The sequence below is a fragment of the Spinacia oleracea genome, chromosome 5 (assembly GCF_020520425.1).
Source record: "Spinacia oleracea cultivar Varoflay chromosome 5, BTI_SOV_V1, whole genome shotgun sequence".
Classification (NCBI taxonomy): Eukaryota; Viridiplantae; Streptophyta; class Magnoliopsida; order Caryophyllales; family Amaranthaceae; genus Spinacia; species Spinacia oleracea.
The window spans coordinates 112,975,633-113,001,219 of NC_079491.1; the positions used below are offsets into that span (position 1 = coordinate 112,975,633).

Below are 25,587 nucleotides of genomic sequence, written 5' to 3' on the forward strand. Positions count from 1 at the left end.
TCAGCCCCACTTTCACCGCACCCAAGATGAGTCGCCGCCGAGTCATCCACCTCAGAGCCAGAGTTTGCAGAGAACGCGGCTTGAAATCCGGCTGAAGACGTCATCGCTTTCAGATCTGGGTTTGCCTCCTTCGTATTCGCTAAGCTTGAATTTTAAAAAAAAAATTGAGAGATTGGGATGATTTGGTGAGAGAAGACTTTGAATGGAAAGCTCGAATCTGATTCTGAAGGAGAGACAGAGAAGCTTTGGACTTTCAACAAGGAGATTTGGAAAATACGAGAGAGAAAGACTGAAAGAGTTGTACAGGGGAGGCAGGAAATGTATGAGAGAGAAAGGGAAGGAGCAGGTAGACTGCGTCCCACCAAATTAAAAATAAAAGGAAAAGGTTATAATTAAATTTGAGAAACTCCCGAAATTTTTTTAACTCCTTTGCGTCGCAGAGTTACTAATCTGCGACCCAGATGACTCATAAGAGTCATCTGCGTCGCAGATTAGTAATTCTGCGACGCAAATGAGGTAATATTTTGCGTCGTATTATTACTAATTTGCGACGCAGATGACGCAGATTAGTAATTCTGCGATGCAAATGACTAATTTTAATGCTTAGAACTGTCAATTGCGTCACATGTTTAAATGTGCGAGGCAAATGTGGTGATGCAAATGAATGTTTTTCCACTAGTGATACGAATTATGGACTGGGAAACTTCCAAAGTTGTCTTTTCTGAAGATTTGGGGTTGCGAAGCATATGTCAAGCGATTAATTTCGGACAAGCTACAACCTAAATCTGAAAAATGTTTCTTCGTTGGGTATCCAAAAGAAACTATGGGTTATTATTTCTACAACAAGTCAGACAACAAGGTATTCATTGCTCGTGACGGTGTCTTTTTGGAAAGAAATCATATTTCCAAATTGACAAGTGGGAAAATAATAGACCTCGAAGAGATTCGAGTCAAACAACGAACTCAGAACTCTTTAGAAGCAGTTCAAGTTGATGAACCTCCAAGGTCTTTAGAAGAGCCAGTGGGAGTAGTTCCTCAAAACGTTGTTGCCCCTCGTAGGTCAAATAGAACTATTTTTCAGCCGGACAGATGGACAGGCGTCCTCTTGATTGAAAACTTAGTCGTTCTCATATTGGATAGTGATGAACCTTTGACTTACAAGCAAGCTATGACGAGCCCAAGCTCCATTAAATGGTTAGAGGCCATGCAATCTGAAATAGACTCCATGTCTGAAAATCAAGTCCGGGATTTGGTTGATTTGCCGGATGGGTTCACACCTATCGGATGCAAATGGGTCTTCAAGTTGAAGAAAAACAAAGATGGAATTGTATACATATACAAGGCTAGATTGGTAGCAAAAGGTTACAGGAAATTCACGGCGTTGACTACGATGAAACCTTTTCTCCAGTCGCGATGCTTAAGTCTATTCGGATAATCCTTGCGATTGCCGCTTTTCATGACTATGAAATATGGAAAATGGATGTCAAAACTGCCTTCTTGAACGGTGTTCTTGAAGAGACTGTGTTCATGACACAGCCGGAGGGTTTTGTCGATCAAAAGAACCAAGGAAAGGTGTGCAAGCTTAAGAAGTCCATCTACGGACTAAAGCAGGCATCAAGGAGTTGGAATAAACGATTTGATGAAGCAGTCAATAAGTTTGGCTTCATCAAGAATCAGGACGAATCTTGTGTATACAAGAAGGTCAATGGGAGTATAATTGCATTCCTAGTCTTGTATGTTGACGACATACTGCTTATTGGAAACGACATTCCTATGTTGGAGTCTGTAAAGACTTGGCTGGGGAAGTGTTTCTCAATGAAGGACTTAGGAGAGGCACAGTACATATTGGGCATCAAGATCTATAGGGATAGATCTAAGAGGATGATTGGACTAAGCCAAAGCACTTACATTGACAAAGTGCTAGCTAGGTTCAATATGATGGAAGCCAAGAGAGGCCATCTACCCATGTCACATGGCGTATATCTAAGCAAGAATCAGTGTCCCAAAACATCTGATGAGCGTAGAAAGATGAGTGGAATTCCATACGCTTCGGCTATTGGATCCATCATGTATGCTATGATTTGTACAAGGCCGGATGTTTCGTTCTCACTCAGTGCAACGAGCAGGTACCAGTCAGAACCAGGTGAGGCGCATTGGACTGCTATCAAGAACATCCTAAAGTACCTGAAAAGGACTAAGGATCAGTTTCTGGTTTATGGTGGTACAGATGAGTTGATTGTGTTGCGATAAAACCAAAATTAGAACAAACTTATCTGATTCGATGAACTGAACGAATAACAATTGTTGCGTCGTGGACACCCACTGTCCTAAAAGACGATTCCGCGCTACCTCCCGGTGCAGTAGAACAGAATGCGGTCGCCCTCCAGGATAAGCACAACTCCGACGTTGTGTGCACTCACAAAGCCGGATGGAGTCAGAACATATGCCCAAAACCGAGAGCAATTTTGTGTGAGAGAAAGAATGTGTTTTCGTATTTGTGTGAATGATTTTTTTTTTGTATTTGAAGGAAACTGATACTCTGATTTAAGTAATCAGAAGGAGAGTAACTCAACAGACAAAAACGGCTGAGGGAATGAATATTGCAACAGCCAAAAATGGTCAGAAACATTGAATGTAGTAACGGACGTAATTAATGGTAATTAATCCAACGGTTACGTAATCAATACAGATTCCCGTAACAATGACTTAACCAAAACGGTCCAGTTACCAAAAAGAATAGGGTTGACCCACAAAACCCACCCCACGCCCGCGAACCGCATTCCCAAGAGCCCAAGAGCCCAAGAGCCAAGAGCCAAGTACCAAGTACCAAGTACCAAGTACCAAGTACCAAGGCCCAAGGCCCAAGGCCCAAGGCCCATGGCCCAAGGCCCAAGGCCCAAGGCCCATGGCCCAAGGCCCAAGGCCCAAGGCCCATGGCCCAAGGCCCAAGGCCCAAGGCCCATGGCCCATGGCCCGAGGCCCGAGCCAAGCCCGGCGCGCGCGCGCGTGTGTGATATGTCCACCCATACCACTCTCACGCTTTCTTAAACAAGAGTTACACTCATTCCCCAATTAATAAACAAGGAGAATATGAAGAGTTTTTCCATGTGGGACTCTTTTATTTTCACTCACTTTTTTCCCTTTGTATTTCCCAATGAGAATTTCCAACAATCCCCCACAGGTTCGAATATGCGGAAAAGAAAGGAAAAAGGAGAAGGGTATTGGATTTGGGCAAAACAAAACAATTGAATAGGTGCCAATGTCTTTCGACTTGAATTAACACTTAGTGACATTTAAGCTATGATCTCTTTCCTACCAAGTGACTTTCGTATTGAACTTGATAGGGAGTTAGAAACCCGTCACTTAAAGCACGCAACTGAATATGTATGATATTCTGACTCCGCGAATAAAGTGACGCCTTATACTGGCCATACGTCCGACCTGGATATGCTCATAGGTGCTCTAGAGAATAGCCCACATCGCAATTCTCATAGGAAGCGGCCACACTTCCACACCTACGTAAGTGAATCCCATCAAGTGTGAGCTACCTTCACACCACCAAACATATGTTATGGGTTCATTAAGAGCCGTATGCTCAACCTCTTACCGATTGTAGCAAGCACATTATAACATCTAGGGGATGGACAAAAAAAATAAAATTTTGTGCTTCCGAATTATAACATAATGTCGTCCTTTGAACTCTTTGAGTAGGAGTTCATTATTTTACAATTCATTCAATGGGCTTCAATCCCATCCCTTCCGATGTTTCCAAAACTAGTTTTCTACATATGCCTTTCGTTAACGGATCTGCAATGTTCATTTCAGACTTTACATAGTCTAGTGATATCACCCCACTTGACAACAATTCTTTGACGGCCTTGTGCCTCAAACGAATGTGCCTTTTCTTCCCATTGTAGGCATGGTTGTTTGCCACAGCAATAGCCGCCTGCAAATCACAATGAAGTGCAACTGAAGGAGCTGGCTTTTCCCACAGCGGAATATCTGCAAGCACATTTCTCAACCATTCTGCCTCATGCCCTGCCAATTCAAGAGCAATAAACTCAGATTCCATAGTAGGCATAGCAGTACAAGATTGTTTACAAGATTTCCAAGACACAGCTCCACCCCCTAGGGTGTTAACGTAACCACTGGTAGAGTTAATTTCATCATTTCTAGAAACCCAGTTGGCATCACAATAGCCTTCCAAAACTCCTGGAAACTTGGAGTAGTGCAAACTCCAATCCATGGTACCCTTAAGGTACCTAAGCAATCTCTTCAAAGCATCCCAATGTTCATGACTTGGGTTATGAGTGTACCTGCTCAATCTACTCACAGAATAAGCAATGTCAGGTCTAGTGTAGTTCATTAGAAACATAACACTACCAATAATCTTAGCATATTCAGATTGGCTAACAGGATCACCATTATTTTTCTTTAAGTGGATGCTTGGATCATAGGGAGTCCTAACTGGATCGACGTCAAAAGAGTTAAACTTTTTAAGTAATTTTTCAACATAGTGAGCTTGGCTAAGACAAATGCCATTTGGAGTTCTCTTGATTTTCACTCCTAAAATCACATCTGCCTCACCCATATCTTTCATTTCAAATTTAGAACTTAGAAAACTTTTTGTCTCATTTACACGATCCAAGTTAGTCCCAAAAATTAACATATCGTCCACATAAAGATAAATAATCACACAACCATCAGAATCATGCTTAGAGTAAACACAAGAATCACCTTCATTTACATGGAACCCATTCCCTGTCATAGTCTTGTCAAATTTGTCATGCCATTGCTTTGGAGCTTGCTTAAGCCCATACAAAGACTTGACTAATTTACAAACCTTATTCTCTTGACCAGGAACAACAAACCCTTCTGGTTGAACCATGTAAGTTTCCTCATCCAAATCACCATTTAAAAATGCAGTTTTAACATCCATTTGATGCACAACAAGATCATGAATGCAAGCAAGAGCAATCAAAGTTCTAATAGTAGCAATTTTAGTGATAGGAGAGTAAGTATCAAAATAATCAACACCAAGCCTTTGGGTGAATCCCCTTACCACAATTCTAGCCTTATACTTGTCAATGGATCCAGTGGATTTCAATTTTTTCCTAAAGATCCATTTACAAGTAATGGGCTTGCAACCCCTAGGCAAATCAACCAACTCCCAAGTATTGTTACTTAGGATTGACTGAAGTTCACTATCTATTGCCTCTTTCCAAAACACTGCATCAACAGATTTCATAGCCTCTTCATAGGTTCTAGGATCATCTTCCAAAATAAAGACATAAACAAAGTCATCATCAATCAAGTAAGGTTCAGTTAAGAAAGCAGTAATAAAATCATCACCATAACTGGTTTCCTTTCTTGCCCTCTTTCTCCTCCTTGGCTCCAATTAAGAATTCACATTAGAGGTGGGAGGAGCAGCAACAGGCATACTGGAAGAAGTGTTAGAAGAATTAAAGGCACATCACTGATACAAGATATTTTCAAAGGAAATACAGTTTCAAAAAACTCGGCATCTCTTGCCTCAATGATGTTACCACCTGCATAAGAATTGTTAGCACCCTTAACAAGAAAACGATATGCAACACTTTGGTAAGCATAACCAATAAAAATACAATCAACAGTTTTAGGACCAATCTTGTCCCTTTTGAAGCTGGGTATAGCCACCTTTGCTAGACACCCCCACACTTTCAAGTAACTTAGGTTAGGTGCACGACCCTTCCATATTTCGTGTGGAGTCTTGTCTAGCTTCTTGTGAGGTACCCTGTTCAAAACATGACAAGCAGATAATATAGCTTCCCCCCACATGTTATCAGAAAACCCAGAACTTATAAGCATAGAATTCATCATGTTCTTCAATGTTCTGTTGATCCTTTCAGCAAGCCCGTTCTGCTCGGGTGTGTAGGGAGCCGTTGTCTCATGTATGATCCCATTCTGCTCACAAAATGCCTTAAGAGTGTTATGGTCATACTCACCACCCCTATCACTCCTAAGTCTCTTGATCTTCCTATCAAGTTGGTTCTCCACTTCGGCCTTGTATTTGAGGAATATTTCCTCAGCCTCATCTTTTGACCTGAGAAGATAAACCACGGTAAATCTTGAGCAGTCATCAACAAAAGTAATATAATACCTTTTACCACCCCTGCTCTCATAATTTTTAAAATCACCCAAGTCACTATGAACAAGCTCTAGTACTTCAGTTTGTCTATCTATTGATTTAAATGGCTTCTTTGCAAACTTGGCTTCAACACATACTTCACATTTTGCAAAATCAGTTTTAGAAAAGCTGGGAAGCAAGTTAAGTTGTTTATGCTTTTTAATTGAAGCAATGTTGAGATGTCCCAACCTTGCATGCCATAAATCAATAGACTCAGCAATATAAACAGAAGAAGTACTAGCATTCTTATTCATAATTTCAAGTTTGACATCAAGAGTAAATAAACTCCCATTACAGAAACCCTTTCCCACAAATTCCCCATTGTGAGTAATAACAAGCCTATCAAAATCAAATGAAAGCTTCAATCCAGCCTTCATTAGCAAGCTACCAGAAATCAGATTCCTACGCATTTCTGGAACATGCAACACATTGGTAAGAGTAATAAGTTTTCCAGAGGTAAGAGTGAGAACGATCTTCCCTTTGCCTTGAACAGTTGCAGAAGCTGAATTACCCATGAAGACATTTTCACCATCAATTTTTTCGTAGGTAGTGAACATGTCTTTGTTGGTGCAGATGTCTCTCGTTGCTCCAGTATCAACGATCCATTCAGCAACATTACCTGTCAAGTTAGCTTCTGAAACAACAGCAATAAAACGGTTAGGATCATAAACTTCATTAGCTTCAGCAAGGTTGGCTTGGTTCTGATCAGGCTTCTTCTTGGATCTGCAATCTACAGTCTTGTGACCAGTTTTCCCACATTCAAAGCATTTCCCCTTGAACTTATACTTTATTGGTTTCCCTTGAGGCTTGAAAGGACTTCCCTTTCCCTTAAACCTATCAGAATATGCATTAGGCTTAGGTTCTACAAGGTTAGCCTTAGCGGAACCGGGAAACACAGATTGACCCTTATCCTTAATACGATTTTCCTCCTCAATTTTCAGGTGACCCACAAGCTCCTTTAAGGTAAGGTCCTTCTTTTTATGCATCAACTGATTACGAAAATCTTTCCAAGAGGGTGGGAGTTTCTCAATTAAAACTATAGCAAGAGTAATATCACAAATACCTGAAGGAAATAATGCCCTTGGTCCAAGTATGCATTCTATGATAAGTCTAATAAATGCGGTTCAGTATTAATTAACAAGTTAATAATTCAGTGAGATCAAGTGAGCTGAATGCCTAGCTAGAGGCCGCTTCAGTTCAAGTGGAATTAATGATATTAATCCACAGCTTACTCTTGACTGAACCCGTAGGGTCACACAAATAGTACGTAAACGGATCAAGTATTTAATGGCATTAAATACTCCATCTATATATATTCGGAATCGACGGATCTTGGTTTCAGTGGGAGCTGAGATCGTCACAGGCAAGAAATGAATACTCCGGAAACGATGATATTGCCGGAAACGGAAATATGGATCGTATCGGAAATATAAATATTACCCAAGTCGTAGATGTTGCCGGAAACGGAAACATGGTACGTATCGGAAAATATTATCGGAAATGGAAATATTGCCAGAATCAGAAATATTGCCGGAAACGGAAATATTGTCAGAATCGGAAATATTATCGGAATCGGAAAATAATTCCGGAAACGGAAATATTAAATATTTGTTCGAAACGGAAATTAATTCCGGAATCGGAAATGTTAAATATTGTTCGTATCGGAAATGAATTCCGGAATCGGAAATTTAATCGGAAGCGTATCGTACGAACAAGCATCGGACGAGGCTGCCGGACGAGGGCCCAGCTCGAAGCCAGGCCATCGCCCAGCAAGCCAAACGCGCGCCACAAGCCCAGCCAAGGCAACGCCCAGGCCTACCGCAAGGCAGGCCCAGCGCGCGCCAAGGCCGCGGCTGCATGGGCCTCGCTGCGTGGGCTGCTGCTCGCACCCACGCGCATGGGCGGCCCATCGTGGCTACCGTGTGTGTGTGTGTGAGTTTGTGTTCATGCACGATTCCTAAAACGTAAAGAGTTCGGTTAATGATTAAATTCCTAATTCTATTTGATAAATTAATTAATTAGAGTTCTTGTAGGATTCTAAGTTTAATTAATTCGTATCCTAATAGGATTCCAATTCTCTTTCCATACCCCTATAAATATGTGGCCTGGGTTCACAATTTATAACGATTTTTAAAGTATTCAAAGTGAGTTTTTGAGAGAAAAATTCAGTCACACATCTTGCTCAAAAGTGCCGAAAATTCTAGTACCTTAAGGGCGATTCTAGTTGGTCAATCTTAAGGCGGATCCGGACGTGCTGTGGACTATCTACGGAGGGACGACACTTGGAGTCCTAAAGACTTGTTCTTGCTCGGTTCGGGCGCAGCTAGGGAGGGCACGCAACAAAGAGTATGCATCTAAATTATGCTATATGATTATGTGTAAATAATATGTATTCCTGGGTTAATGGTTGTTTCCGCATGATTTATGTAATATCATATGTATCATAACCTAACAGTGGTATCACGAGCCCCTTATTATTTTCATAATCTAATTTGCATGAACATGGTTAAATATTACAAATTTGCAAGAATTAAAAGGGGTGATTAATTTTCGTAATTGTTAATTAATTGCAAATTTTGTTTATTTAATTATACGTACACAGTTTTTCGGCAGTTTCTTCGTTACTCATCCAAATCGAGTGATTTTTGTGTCAATTCCGCATGTAAAAGGCATTCTAAAATTTTGACAACAAAATTATTTTTCTGCCCAACCCAGAATTCTCAAATTCGAAGCCTAACTATGACTTTTCGAAGGTTTTAGTTTTTCGACTGCAAAATTTCGTAAATTTAAGATGTTAAATTAAATATTTGCGATTCTTGTTGCTAAATCTTGAATTTTTGATTTACCTACTGTATATGTTTAACAAGTTTGAATGCCTAGCCTTGTTAATTATGCAATCTAATTTGTAATTATGATTAATTTGTTGAAAATTAGAATAATTTAGAATTAATTTGATTTTCATAATTAATTATAATTTAATTAGAAACCTATGATTAAAAACCACCATAAAAATTGTAAATTTATGATAAATTTTAAATTTTTATGACCTAGACTTGAATCCATAACAATCGGAAATCAATTGAATAATAAATTTTCGATTTTTCGCCCTAAAATTATGAAATTAATATTATTTATTAATTTGTCATTAATTTTAAATACAAATTTTAAAATTTTTATGCGATTCGTTCATATAACTTGCACGCACAAAGCAATGGACGCTTCGTGTTACCCTTAAGGGGTGTTGTATAGTGCGGGCATGCGACGACGAGCAAGGGAGCTCGTCGCCCGTGCGGCACCAATGCAATGAGCAAGGCATGGTGCACGAGCACAAGGCAGCAGCCCTGCCTTGTGTCGTGGGCCACGAGCTATGAACAAATGGGCATGGGCGAAAGGCAAGCCAAGACAGTCGCGTGTGGGCAGCAAGCGAGCTGCGCCACAACGCGCACTGCCTCGCGCAAGAGCGCGCAGCCTCGCGCAAGAGCGCGCAGCCTCGCGCGCAGCGAGCGCAAGCTCGCGTGCCACGAGCGCTGCGCCCAGCGATGTCGCGCGCCCAGCGAGCGATGTCGCGCGCCCAGCGAGCGATGTCGCGCGCACAGCGAGCGATGGCTCGCGCGCACAGCGAGCAATGGCTCGCGCGCACAGCGAGCGATGGAGCGCGCGCAGCGAGCGCTGGCGAGCGCGCACTGCGAGCGATGGCTCGCGTGCGACGAGCGCTGGCGCGCGCGCAGCAAGCACCACAGCGTGCGATGGCTTGCGATGGAAGATGCAGCAGCTATGCGACGAGCGCATGGGCTGCGCGCACATGGCCAGCAATGGCTGTGTGCGTGCGGCCCATGGGCGTGCAATGCGTAGGGTGTTTGCGTTACGATTAGATCGTTTTGATTGTTTAATTTGAAAATTTCAGTTCACGTAATTTTAATTAATTTTAAAATTAATAATTTAAATTATTTTCTTGGATTTTAATTTTGAATATTGTAATTATAATAAATTTTATTTATTCTAATTATTTTACTAAAATTAAAATCATGAATTAATTTAAATGACGACTGAAATTAAATTAAACTTTTTGGATTCAATTATAAATGTATATGAGCTTTAAATTTTAATTAAATTTGTATGTTTCCGGTTAGACTAGAAATACATTTTTATGTTTAAAATTAGTAAAGCATATGAATTTATTGGTTTAAGTGGGAGCGCTTTTTAGTCATAAACTCTTGATTAGGTCTACAAATCCTTAAGGTTAAAACAACTTGATTAGAATTAATAAGGACTGAATAAATTGGTAGATTATTGGTGCCCTTGATTAATTGCTGCAAATGTTTACGTGATGCATAATGTGTTTTACTAACCAGCTATGTGGGCCATTCATGATAATGAATGGGTGAATGTTATATATATTGTATATGTACTGTTTTGCAGGTTATGAAGTGACTAGTATGGCTCAAATAGGATAGAAAATATGGTCTGCGTACCATTAATTTGAATGTAATTGGTCTAAAGTACCAAAGTTATTTTTCAATTCAAATATGGTCTGCGAACCATCAAATAGTTGTAATTAGTTATAGCTTATCCTATTTGAAGAAAATGGTGCCTCCCACGGAGATTTTCAAGACGGACTTTGAAGTCAAAGCTTCAAGATGAAGTCGGGCCATACTAGATCACATTTATCTTATGCATGTTTTAAGTTATTTATTGCTTTTAAATATGTCTTAAAATGCATGAGATCAAAAGCTTGATTATGTTGCATGATTAAGGATTTTAGTTCACTTAAAATCTAACCAACATAGTAAGAGCCTTAAGTTCCAAACTTAAAAATTGAGTTAAAAGGTGCAATGCCAAAATATACACTTGCTTGGATATCCTTTACATCAATCTAGTAATAGTTTTCGCTCAGCGAGGTGTTACTTATTGGTCCTAAAGGGGCAAGGTACACAAACAATTATGAGTACATGTTAGTTTTGGTGAAACTCAACGATATAAGTAAGGAGTCCTTTTATGTCGTGGCAAAATCGATAGGTTTACCTAATAAGTTCTTAGACGTACCTATCAACCAAGAATAGTTTCTAGACTATTAGCAAAAGGCTTTTGCTTACCTAAGATGTTCTAGGATTAAGTCGACAAACTGTGCTTAGTTCTTCAATGATTTTAGGATCTTGGAATCATTTTATTCACACCTGCCGGAACACATAACTTGAATAAAATGCTTAATAAACATTGAATTATGCATGTATGCTAGAATTTAAGTTTATTAAGAGAAACTGTGAATGGTTATTTATTTGTTTATTCTTTTCAATTGTAGTTTTAATATGGCAAACAACAATCAAAACATCATCATGGGTTCTGAGCTTATGGTCAAGCTGAACCTGACAAATTTTCTTGAATGGGAAGCTAAGCTAGTTGAAATAGTCAAACTCAATGGACTTGAGTATGTACTGTCACATCCCATGCCAAGCTACTATGCCAGAGACATGACCCCTGAGAGATTTTACGCCTGGGATGCGGATCTCAAAAAGGTTATGAGTCTCATGCTGAACAATATCCCTGATGATTGGGCTAAAAGGTTTGTAGCCTATGAACCTTTTACGCTCATCAAGAATCTGAGGGATATCTGTCGTGGAAGTACGGAGGACAGGGACCTGAACGTCCATGAGTTGATTGAATCAATGTCTGGTCTAAAGGTTAGTTCTCCCAACAGGTGTTATAGGATGGAGGTCCAAGAAACACATGTTCAGCTCCTTCGCACTAAACAGAGGGTAGGCGTCCCACTGAGGTTCCATGTGGATCTTATGTGTTCATACTTTGATCGCCTAAGTCTACTAGGAACACCAATAAGCGAAAGGATGGCAGTCTCTGTCTTGCTCAATTCACTACACAGTGGGTTTGGTCGCTTCAAGCAACTATACCTAAGTGAACCAAGAGAAGAAACAGTTGCAGAATTTGTTCACCTTGTCAGAAAGGCTGAAATAATACTGGACTGTGAAGCCAAAGATTTACTCAAGGCTAGAAAGAGACCGTTCAAGAAAGGTGGAAAGTCCAAGGGCAATGCTAAATCAAAGCAGGACAAGTCCACATCAAGCTGTCTTTATTGTGATGGAATAGGCCATTACAAAAGAGAATGTCCAAAGCTAAAGGAAGATCAGAAGAACGGAACAGTCGTTCCATCTTCAGGTATTTTCGTTATAGACTGTATACTTGCTAATTCAACTTCTTGGGTATTAGATACAGGTTGTGGCTCACACTTATGTTCCAATCCACAGGGACTAAGAAGAAGTAGAAAGTTAAGCAAGGGTGAAGTCGACCTACGAGTGGGAAATGGAGCACGGATTGCTGCATTAGCTGTAGGAACTTACTATTTGTCGTTGCCCTCCGGGCTAGTTTTGGAACTGGAAGAATGTTTCCATGTTCCAAGTCTTACTAAAAACATCATTTCAGTTTCTTGCTTAGATGCTAAGGGATTTTCCTTTTTAATAAAAGACAATAGTTGTTCGTTTTATTTTAAAGAGATGTTTTATGGATCTGCTAGATTAGTCAATGGACTTTATTTATTAGATCACGACAAACAAGTATATAACATAAATACCAAAAAGGCCAAAAAGGATGATTCAGATCTCACCTATCTGTGGCATTGTCGATTAGGCCATATAAACTTGAAACGCTTAGAAAGACTTCAAAAGGAAGGAATTCTAGAACCTTTGACTTAGAGGATTATGGTAAATGCGAATCATGTTTACTTGGCAAAATGACAAAGCAACCTTTCTCTAAAGTTGGAGAAAGAGCAAATGAACTATTGGGTTTAATCCATACAGATGTATGTGGACCAATGAGTACAAATGCTAGAGGTGGTTTCAGCTACTTTATCACTTTCACTGATGACTTCAGTAGGTATGGTTATGTCTACCTAATAAAGCATAAGTCTGAATCCTTTGACAAATTCAAGGAATTTCAGAGTGAAGTAGAGAATCAATTAGGCAAGAAGATTAAGGCACTGCGGTCTGATAGAGGCGGTGAATATCTGAGCTATGAATTTGATGACTATCTGAAAGAATGTGGAATTCTATCAGAATTGACTCCTCCAGGAACACCACAATGGAACGGTGTGTCGGAACGGAGGAACAGAACCTTGCTAGACATGGTCAGGTCAATGATGGGTCAGGCCGAACTTCCATTAGAATTTTGGGGACATGCACTAAATACAGCTGCACTCACTATAAATAGAGCTCCGTCTAAAGCTGTCGAAAAGACTCCATACGAATTATGGTTTGGAAAGCCTCCAAATGTGTCTTTTCTTAAGATTTGGGGATGTGAAGTATACGTCAAACGATTAATTTCAGACAAACTTCATCCAAAATCTGACAAATGTATCCTTGTGGGCTATCCAAAGGAAACAAAGGGGTATTACTTCTACAATACATCTGAGAACAAGGTGTTTGTTGCTCGAGATGGTGTCTTTTTGGAGAAAGATCACATTTCCAAAATGACAAGTGGGAGAAAAGTAGACCTCGAAGAAATTCGAGTCGAACAACAAACTCTAGAGAATGCTCAAGATGACATTCAGGATGAAACTCAGAGATCTTTAGAAGAATCTGGTGAGAATCATGGTCAATCTAGAAATGTTACCCCGCGTAGATCGCAAAGATATAGATCTCAACCGGAAAGGTACTTAGGTATTTTGACGAATGAGAGCATTGACGTTCTATTACTTGAAAGTGATGAACCTGCGACTTACAAACAAGCTATGACGAGCCCTAGCTCCAAGCAATGGCAAGAAGCCATGCAATCTGAATTGGACTCCATGTCTGAAAACCAAGTATGGGATTTGGTCGATTTGCCAGATGGCTACCAAGCCATTGGAAGCAAATGGGTTTTCAAACTGAAAAAGGACAAGGATGGGAAACTTGAAGTTTTCAAAGCTAGATTGGTTGCAAAAGGTTACAGGCAAGTCCACGGTGTGGATTACGATGAAACTTTTTCACCAGTTGCAATGCTGAAGTCTATTCGGATAATGTTAGCAATCGCTGCATATTACGATTACGAAATATGGCAGATGGATGTCAAAACTGCTTTCTTAAACGGCGTTTTAACAGAAACTGTGTTTATGACACAGCCTGAAGGTTTTGAGGATCCAAAGAATGCTAAAAAGGTATGCAAGCTAAAGAAATCAATCTACGGATTGAAGCAGGCATCCAGGAGCTGGAATATACGTTTTGATGAAGCAGTCAGTGACTTTGGTTTCGTCAAGAACGCAGACGAATCTTGTGTATACAAGAAGGTCAGTGGGAGCAAAATTGCTTTCCTAGTATTATATGTCAACGACATATTACTTATCGGAAATGACATTCCTATGTTGAACTCTGTCAAGATTTGGCTTGGAAAATGTTTTTCGATGAAGGATCTAGGAGAAGCACAGTACATATTGGGCATCAAGATTTACAGAGATAGATCTAAAAGGATGATTGGACTTAGTCAAAGCACTTATATCAATAAGGTGCTTGATAGGTTCAAGATGGCGGACTCCAAGCGAGGCTACCTACCCATGTCTCATGGAATGACTCTAAGCAAGACTCAGTGCCCAAAAACACTTGATGAGCGTAGACGAATGAATGGGATTCCATATACATCATTGATTGGTTCAATAATGTATGCTATGATATGTACACGCCCGGATGTTGCGTACGCACTCAGTGCTACGAGCTGATACCAGTCAGACCCAGGAGAGGCGCATTGGACTGCTGCCAAGAACATTATGAAGTACCTAAAAAGGCACAAAGATGACTTCCTGGTCTATGGTGGAGATGATGAATTAATTGTTAAAGGCTATACGGACGCAAGTTTCCAAACCGACAAAGATGATTTCAGATCACAGTCTGGGTTTGTCTTCTGCCTCAACGGAGGAGCAGTAAGCTGGAAAAGTGCTAAGCAAAGCACCATTGCGGATTCTACAACTGAAGCGGAGTACATTGCTGCACATGAAGCAGCAAAGGAAGCTATATGGCTAAGGAAGTTCATAAGTGAACTTGGTGTAGTCCCCTCCATTAAAGGACCAATAGCCCTGTATTGTGACAATAACGGAGCTATTGCACAGGCAAAAGAGCCTAGACACCACCAGAGAGTCAAGCATGTACTTCGTAGATTTCACCTTCTACGAGAGTTCGTTGAAAGAAAAGAAGTCGAGATAAGCAAGATTGGAACTGATGACAACATATCAGATCCATTAACTAAGCCTCTGCCGCAAGCGAAGCACAACTCGCACACTGCAGCTATGGGAATCAAGCATATTGGAGAATGGCTTTGATGTCTCTATTTAATGTTTTAAAGTTTTAGAGTTTAAATCTTTGTAAAACATTATTGGTTAATCATTCACAATAAATGAAAAGAATTCATTTTTCCATTTAATTTGTGGTTTATTAAATGATGAGTCCCTTCAATTTGACGATATATTCAAGATAGACTGTCAGGACCAGTCCTGTGACTAAGAAATGTCTATCAAGTGAACTTGAATGTCAAAGGTTGAAAATGGTCCCTAGTCGGAGTTTTCTATAAAATTGGACGCATAGAAAACGTTAGACGATTAGAATGCAAGATGACTAGTAGTTCTGTTTCTTGAACTATGTGGACATGGCAATGTCATAATCATTTGCATAGATACTTACTTTGGGAAGACTAGTATCGGACAAGACCTATGAAACTTTACTGTAAGAGATGAAAATCTGTCATAAGTAAATTTCATTAAATTATTAGACACTAAATCCTCAATACCTGAGTGATTTGAGATTACTTGTTTGAGAACTGGTTGCTTTGACGTTGACCAACCGTCGCACCGTAAAAGGAGGCTATAAAGGCAACGCTCAGGTAATCACCTATCAAACGAAGTCTAATCTCAAGATCGCAAGATTGGGATTGTCCTCCCATAAATCGGGATGAGATGCTTAAAAGTTGTACAAGGCCACTCGGAGAGCTAGAAACTGTGAAATGCATGGCCGTGCTCGGATGAATCATAGGCTATGATTATCTGTTTATTTGATCAGTTGAACTCTGAAACCGAGGAACACCTCTGGACATAATAAGGATGACAACTCTTCCCTTATGTTCAAGAGCAAGCATCGAGCGACAAAGGAATTAGGAAATGCACACTTGTCCCTAAGGACAAGTGGGAGACTGAAGGAAATAATGCCCTTGGTCCAAGTATGCATTCTATGATAAGTCTAATAAATGCGGTTCAGTATTAATTAACAAGTTAATAATTCAGTGAGATCAAGTGAGCTGAATGCCTATCTAGAGGCCGCTTCAGTTCAAGTGGAATTAATGATATTAATCCACAGCTTACTCTTGACTGAACCCGTAGGGTCACACAAATAGTACGTAAACGGATCAAGTATTTAATGGCATTAAATACTCCATCTATGGATATTCGGAATCGACGGATCTTGGTTTCAGTGGGAGCTGAGATCGTCACAGGCAAGAAATGAATACTCCGGAAACGATGATATTGCCGGAAACGGAAATATGGATCGTATCGGAAATATAAATATTATCCAAGTCGTAGATGTTGCCGGAAACGGAAACATGGTACGTATCGGAAAATATTATCGGAAATGGAAATATTGCCAGAATCATAAATATTGCCGGAAACGGAAATATTGTCAGAATCGGAAATATTATCGGAATCGGAAAATAATTCCGGAAACGGAAATATTAAATATTTGTTCGAAACGGAAATTAATTCCGGAATCGGAAATGTTAAATATTGTTCGTATCGGAAATGAATTCCGGAATCGGAAATTTAATCGGAAGCGTATCGTACGAACAAGCATCGGACGAGGCTGCCGGACGAGGGCCCAGCTCGAAGCCAGGCCATCGCCCAGCAAGCCAAACGCGCGCCACAAGCCCAGCCAAGGCAACGCCCAGGCCTACCGCAAGGCAGGCCCAGCGCGCGCCAAGGCCGCGGTTGCGTGGGCCTCGCTGCGTGGGCTGCTGCTCGCACGCACGCGCATGGGCGGCCCATCGTGGCTGTCGTGTGTGTGTGTGTGAGTTTGTGTTCATGCACGATTCCTAAAATGTGCAGAGTTCGGTTAATGATTAAATTCCTAATTCTATTTGATAAATTAATTAATTAGAGTTCTTGTAGGATTCTAAGTTTAATTAATTCGTATCCTAATAGGATTCCAATTCTCTTTCCATACCCCTATAAATATGTGGCCTGGGTTCACAATTTATAACGATTTTTAAAGTATTCAAAGTGAGTTTTTGAGAGAAAAATTCAGTCACACATCTTGCTCAAAAGTGCCGAAAATTCTAGTACCTTAAGGGCGATTCTAGTTGGTCAATCTTAAGGCGGATCCGGACGTGCTGTGGACTATCTACGGAGGGACGACACTTGGAGTCCTAAAGACTTGTTCTTGCTCGGTTCGGGCGCAGCTAGGGAGGGCACGCAACAAAGAGTATGCATCTAAATTATGCTATATGATTATGTTAAATAATATGTATTCCTGGGTTAATGGTTGTTTCCGCTTGATTTATGTAATATCATATGTATCATAACCTAACAATACCCAAACCCTCGGCAGCCATAGCAATGCAAATATTTTCATAAGCATGAATCTGATCAATAATTGGTTTCTCATCTTGAACTTGAAAACCTAACCACTTACTGACACAATAACGCTTAGTGCCAGCATCATCAGTTCCATACTTCTTTTCTAATGCATCCCAAATATCCCTAGCATGACCAAACCCCATATAGATATCAAGCAATGCATTCGACATATGATGCAGCAACATGCCCTTACATGTCCTATTATCTTTAGCAAATTTCAACTCAAAAGCATGCAATTCAGTTTCATCATCAGGTTCGACAACATCATCAAGCACATAAGCAATCTCAATTTGTTCTAAATAGAATCGCATCCTAACAGCCCAACGTTTATAATTCTTGCCATCAAGAGGTTCTAACTTAGACATATCAGGAATCATGAATTTCGAAGTCAAAGCCATAATAATCGTCTTTTAGACTGTTGCGATAAAACCAAAATTAAAACAAACTTATCTGATTCGATGAACTGAACGAATAACAATTGTTGCGTCCTGGACACCCACTGTCCTAAAAGACGATTCCGCGCTACCTCCCGGTGCAGTAGAACAGAATACGATCGCCCTCCAGGATTAGCGCAACTCCGACGTTGTGTGAACTCACAAAGCCGGATGGAGTCAGAACATATGCCCAAAACCGAGAGCAATTTTGTGTGAGAGAAAGAATGTGTTTTCGTATTTGTGTGAATGATTTTTTTCTGTATTTGAAGGAAACTGAAACTCTGAGTTAAGTAATCAGAAGGAGAGTAACTCAACAGACAAAAACGGCTGAGGGAATGAATATTGCAACAGCCAAAAACGGTCAGAAACATTGAATGTAGTAACGGACGTAATTAATGGTAATTAATCCAACGGTTACGTAATCAATACAGATTTCCGTAACAATGACTTAACCAAAACGGTCCAGTTACCAAAAAGAATAGGATTGACCCACAAAACCCACCCCACGCCCGCGAACCGCATTCCCAAGAGCCCAAGAGCCCAAGAGCCAAGTACCAAGTACCAAGTACCAAGTACCAAGTACCAAGTACCAAGTACCAAGTACCAAGGCCCAAGGCCCATGGCCCATGGCCCATGGCCCATGGCCCATGGCCCATGGCCCATGGCCCATGGCCCACGGCCCGAGGCCCGAGCCCGGCCCGGCGCGCGCGCGCGTGTGTGATGTGTCCACCCATACCACTCTCACGCTTTCTTAAACAAGAGTTACACTCATTCCCCAATTAATAAACAAGGAGAATATGAAGAGTTTTTCCATGTGGGACTTTTATTTTCACTCACTCTTTTCCCTTTGTGTTCCCCAATGAGAATTTCCAACAGATTGTTAAGGGCTATACGGACGCAATCTTTCAAACCGACAGAGATTATTTCAAATCACAGTTTGGGTTTGTGTTCTGCCTCAACGGCGGAGCAGTAAGCTGGAAAAGAGCTAAGCAAAGCACTATTGCGGATTCTACAACTGAAGCGGAGTACATTGCTGCCTCAAAAGCAGCAAAGGAAGCTGTTTGGATTCGGAAGTTCATCGAAGAACTTGGTGTTGTCCCCTCCATTAAAGGACCAGTGGCTTTGTATTGCGACAATAGCAGAGCCATTGCCCAGGCAAAGGAGCCTAGGAGCCACCAGAAGTCCAAGCACGTATTGCGGCGATTTGATATACTTCGAGAGATCGTTGAAAGAAAGGAAATCGAGATTTGCAAGGTTGGAACTGACGACAACGTCGCGGATCCATTGACTAAACCGTTGCCAAAAGTGAAACACAACGCACATGTAGCAACCATGGGAATCAAGCATGTTGGAGAATGGCTTTGATTTTCTAAGTATTGTTTTAGAACATCTGTTAGATCTATGTTTAAAACAATTGGTTTAACCATTTCATATTTATGAAATTTATTTATTTCATATTCATTTAATTGTGGTTTAGAATTAAATGATAAGTCCATGTGATTCAAATCATTCAAATGGGATGTCAAGATGGATTCTTTGACAAAGAAACACCCATAAGTGAACTTGAATATTGAAGTCACAAAGGATCCCTAATCCAGGTCATTGAAAGGTGGACGACCAATGACTAATGAAGATTAGATTGCAAGTAGATTACTTAGTTCTGTTTCTTGAACTAGAGTGACTGGATGTCAGAATCTTTTGCATAGATACTTATTGGATCTTGTATCGGATTGACCATGAGAACGCTTTAAGAGATTAAAGTCATGTCATAGGTAGTTCTCATTAATGATGATTAGAAACCGTTCCTCAGAACATGAGCGATTATGTCTGCTCGTTTGAGAATTAGTTCGCTTTGATACTAGCTAAACGTCGCACCGTAAAAGGAGGCTATAAAAGCAGTTATTGGGCGTACTATGAATCAAAGTGAGTGTTCATAGATTGCAAGAATGGATTGTCCTCCTATCTTTGATAGGATATGGTGTTGTTGTGTAACAAGGCCTCTCGGAGAGTTAGATACTGTAAAATGCATGGCCGTCCTTAGAATGGTTAGGCTTAACCTTCTGCAAAAGTTTGACAATTCAACTCTGTAATCCGAGAAACACTTCTGGACCTAATAAGGATGGCTTGGATCTTACCTTATGTTCAGTAAGTAACACTAAGCGACAAAGGAATGTGGATGCACACTTGTCTTAATGACAAGTGGGAGATTGAAGGAAATATGTCCTTCACCCAAGGTGCATTAAGTCTAATACCAAGGTTCAGATTAATTGCGAACAATTAATTCAGTGAGATCAAGTGATCGGAACAGCTAGCTGGAGCAATGCTTCCGATCAGTGAGTTCTAATGGATATTGAACTCACAACTTACTCTTGACTGAACCTACAAGGTCACACCAATGACACGTAACAGATCACCGGATTAAATGAATCGGAAATTCATTTAATAGCTTTTCGGGATTTAAGTTGGAAATGTATTATAAGATACAACCTTGCATCGGAATCGTATATCGTATCGCGAATATTCGTAAGCTAGGCGAAACGAATAAATCGTATCGTACGACGGTGATTCGTCGTATACGAAACGATAAATAAATAAATCGGAAATATATTTAATCGCGAATACAAGGAGCGGCCCACGAGCCGAGTGCACGAAGCACTCGAGGCCCATGGGCGCGCGCGTAGGCGAGCAAGCAAAGCAACGCAGCAGCAGCGAGGCCCTTGTGGCGCGGAGCTGTGCGCGTGCATGCGGGCCGAGACCACGACACAACAACAGCGCGGCCCACGGCCCACTGGCTGTGCGTCTCCGTGTGTTTTGGCTTGCGGGCTTGCTAGCCGGCCTTGCCTCTTGGCTTGGTCGGTTAGTAAGGTTATGTAAATAACCTTACAACCTAATTTCCAACTTAGTACAATCACAATTCAGATTACACACAACCCTAGGAGAAAACAGAGAACCCTAATTCTCTCTGTGCCTCCATAGTGTGTTCATCCCAAAAGAAAATCTCTTGATCAATTGTCTAAGCTACGATAATCAAGACGGATCTGATCGTGTCGGTGAACCAAGTAGAGGAACGACAAGTGGAGTTCTTTGTTCGTGTTCGTTGACGGATTATTGTGGAAAACACGCTTCGAATGTAAGTTTGCTTAATCTGTGCTTTATACATGTTTCCTGGCTTTGGGGATTGTTCCGCACATGTTATTAAGTTTAACTGTATTCCCCTACACGTGGCACACGCACGGTCCATTTAATGATATACTTAACGTTAATTATTTTTGCGGTTATTAATTAATTAATATTTCGGTATTAATTAATTAATTATTTTAAATAGGATACCAAGGGTAGTTATTTAGTAAATGTCATATTGGTTTTCCTATTTAATCCAATGCATTAGGTTAATGTGAATCACGTTCTTTATATCTCTCACAGTGTCAGTTTCTTCCAAAATACATGTTCATGGAGAACTACTTGTGTGACCCTACGGGTTCAGTCAAGAGTAAGTTGTGGATTAATATTATTAATTCCACTTGAACTGAAGCGGCCTCTAGCTAGACATTTAGTTCACTTGATCTCACTGAATTCATTAACTTGTTAATTAATATTGAACCGCATTTATTAGACGTAGCATTGAACGCATACTTGGACCTAGGGCATTATTTCCTTCAACTATCTGATTCACAGATCCAACGGTTGAGAAGTATGATCTAGTTAATTGATCGGTTGGTTGAGATCGTTTCTCACGCTTCTCACCATACATATATATATATATATATATATATATATATATATATATATATATATATATATATATATATATATATATATATATATATATATATATATATATATATATATATATATAATTAAATAAAAAATTATGAATAAGTGTGTGTAACTTATGAATAGCATGCACAAAAAGGAAAAACATCCATCTTAAAATAGTTCCATTGAGGTTGGCTTGTCGAAGAGGAATTTGAGTGGATCCATCTTTGATAGCACATACAGTGTGTGAGTAATTACGTCTTTCCATGACTAGAGGCATTTTGGTAAAACCATTAGGAATTCGAATCATCAATTTTACAAGAATTCCTCTTAGTCTTAGTTTGGACTCTCCTTCCTTTTTTAAATACGAAAAGAACCATTAGTTGGTCACTGGTCTTATGGTAAATGGTTACTATCTTCTTCGTTTCCAATATATCATACTTTTTAATAAAAAGAACATTATGAACAAGTCTATGTAACTTATCAATAGCATGCACAAAAGGACAGTAGCAGATTAAAAGTATTTTCTTAATGTTTACAAGATACTTGGTATTAAAAAAAATTGTTTGTGAGAAACAACCTTTGTAACTTTTTATCATATGGAGAATTTATTTTTATTTTGTTAGAATATCATTTCAAGATTCACACAAAAGCAACAAAGGAAGTGACTTAATTGTTTTACTTCTTATAACATACCGGCCTTCTAATATAATATTTTAACTAAAGGATTGGTTTCCCCTAGCATTCTCGGCGTATCATTGAAACTCTCATATTAATTGTTGAGAAAGATACCAGACTCATGCATTCCTTAATCTATGGCATGTTGGAATTCCTAACAAGTAGTAGAAGACCTTCGCAGTAAGTTTTTTTTTTATTGCCTCAATGAAAGTTATAAAATGATGCTAGCATGATTTTTTTTTTTAAATCGGCACAATAAAAGGTTACTAAGGTTGTTTCTAGCAAAGAATTTATTTTTTAAGGTGTGAAGTTGCCAATAGAAATTGTAGAAGGTTGTTTCTTGGAAAATCAAACATATAAAAAAGGTCCATTTAGGTAAAATTTTTAAGAAAAAAAGATGCACATGAGAGACACGCCCCATTCAAAGGCGGAAAAGGCTTGGTCAACACCGGAAAGTAATGGACTAAGGTTGTTTCTAAAAAATTAAAAATAATTTAATGCATGAAGTTGCCAGAAAAATTATAAAATGTTGTTTCTTGCAAATTAAAAATATAAAGTTATTTTTTTTGGAAAATTTACCCTCCTTTTTATTTATTTTTTGGGTGCAATAATGGGTAGCTTTTTTATTTCTAAGTAAGGGATGTTCTATTCAATTTATAGGACCTTATTGAAATAAGTTTAAGGAACTTTAAGTTCAGATAAGTTCCAACAAGGTCATATAAGTTACATAAGGTCATGTAATGTCTTATAAGTTCAATATTATCCTATAAGGTCGTGTTTAATTTTCAATGAATAAAATATGTAATATTATGATTATTAATATTATTATTTTTTTGGTAAGCAAGTAAGGGATTATATATTAAGACCACACAACAAGATTACAACCAGGCTAAGGGGGAAGGAAGCCAACAAGCAACCAACACACACCAACGCAAACTAGACAGACTACACACAGTCTGGAACAAACAAAGCAACATGGAACTTACAAAGAAAAGAACCAGTTCCTATCATGGGACTTGATTATATCACTAATGATGTTTTTAATTCTAAATCTGACTTCCTGTTTAACCTGAGTCATAATATGGTCTACAGAGGGGACATGTTGATCCCAAACTGCACTATTCCTGGCCTTCCAAACATGATAAATGAGAGCAGCTAAAGCAGTGTAGCTGAACTTTCTCTTAAACTCCCCCTTGCAGCATATCTTGATCCACTTAAGAAGAGCAATAAGGGAATATATCTCCTCTATGATTGATGTTTAACCATTAGATGATACTAGTCTTACAATTAGTACTGAATTTACACTTGTAGAATAAGTGCAGGATAGTTTCCTCATTTGCACCACAGATTGCACATAAATTATCCATACAGACTCCCACTCTAAAGAGTCGAGCTTTTGTGTTCAGTCTATTCAGCATATAGAGCCACAAGATAAATCCGTGTTTAGGCACTGAAATCCTGTTCCACACCTGATTGTGCCAATGTACTTTAGGTTGAGAGTCACTGAGGTCAGAGTACATCTCCTTGATAGAGTACCTGCTTTTATTCAGCCATTCAGAAGACTGCAGCTTTCCAGAACATTTTTTCTTCACCATACAGACTAGACTAACAACCCAACTTGCATAATTGGAAGCAATGAACTGAGACCAGTCTTCATTTTTCACATATAGGGCATGGATCCACTTAACCCAAAGATTGTCCTGCTTCTGAGCAATAGGTCATGCTTGCTTACCAGTGGCAGCTTGATTCCATAGAACTATCTTTCTGAAGCCCATCGTACCACAAGCTTTGGGGTTACAAACTTTGTCCCGTGCCACAGAGCCAGGCCTGCTATCATCAAAATTCCCAAACCACATAAAACTTCTACAAATAGCATTAATCTTCTTCAGGATAAATTTAGGAAAAACAAAGATTTTATCTGAATAGACAAAAATACTCATGAGAACTGAGTTCACCAATTGCACTCTGCCGGAAAAAGAAAGATTCCTTGAACTTCAAACTTTTATCCTTGCCACCATTTTATCTATCATAATGTCACATTCACTCCCTTTTAGTTTCCAAGGACTAATTGGAACCCCTAGATACCTAAAAGGAAGGGAACCAGTAGGGAATCAAGATAAAGCACTGATAGTGGACTTCATTGCATCATTCAAACCACATTAGTAAATGGTGGACTTGGAGGGGTTCACTGTAGACCAGTGGAACTAGAAAAGGTAGCAAACCCTTCAAACATCAGCTGAACCACCTTAGGATCACCTTTGCAAAACATCAGCAAGTAATCTGCAAAGCACAAGTGGTTAAGGTGGAGCAGCTTGCACCTAGGGTGGAATCTAAAAGGGGGGTGGGAAGCAACTGTATTAATAGCTCTGGAGAAATATTTCATGGACAAAGTGAAGAGGAAAGGGGAGAGAGGATCACCCTGCCTCAATCCTCTCTTAGGGTGCAGCAGAGGGGTCGGAACTCCATTAATTAGAATGGAATATTGAGTGGTGGTGAGACAAGTCATCACCAGGTGAGTGAAATGAGATGGAAACCCCAAATCACTCAGAATTTCCTCAATAAAACCCCACTCTACAGTGTCATAGGCTTTTCTCAAGTCCATATTCATCAAGCAACTAGGAATTTTCTAACTGTTTCTATACATTTTCACAATATCTTGACACACCAACTCATTATGTAGAATTGATCTTCCTGAAATGAAGGCACTTTGGTTATGAGAAACAATATCAGGCAAGACTGAGTTTAGCTTCCCACACAGAAGCTTTGAGATGCATTTATAGATTACAGAGCAGCAAGCAATGGGTCTAAAGTCACAAGCAGATGTTGGAACACTCACCTTAGGAACAAGGGTAATGGAAGTTGTTGTGGGAACTTTGTTGGTGTTGATATGTCACCCTTTTCTCAGAGGTATCAAGTATGCGCTGGCACAATCTTCCTGTAACCTGCAAAACAAGAATATT

At 39.7% G+C, this 25,587-nt stretch overlaps 1 protein-coding gene across 1 annotated transcript; it reads right to left on the reverse strand.

Annotated features, from left to right (window-relative positions):
- Positions 1-23,892: 23,892 nt before the first annotated feature.
- Positions 23,893-25,229, reverse strand: LOC130461790 (uncharacterized). Its single transcript, XM_056830003.1, has 4 exons — positions 24,817-25,229; positions 24,628-24,712; positions 24,360-24,510; positions 23,893-24,278 (listed from the first exon to the last, which is right to left on the reverse strand). The coding sequence occupies exons 1-4, from the start codon at positions 25,227-25,229 to the stop codon at positions 23,893-23,895; spliced, it is 1,035 nt and encodes a 344-aa protein (XP_056685981.1).
- Between the last annotated feature and the right edge of the window lie 358 nt (positions 25,230-25,587).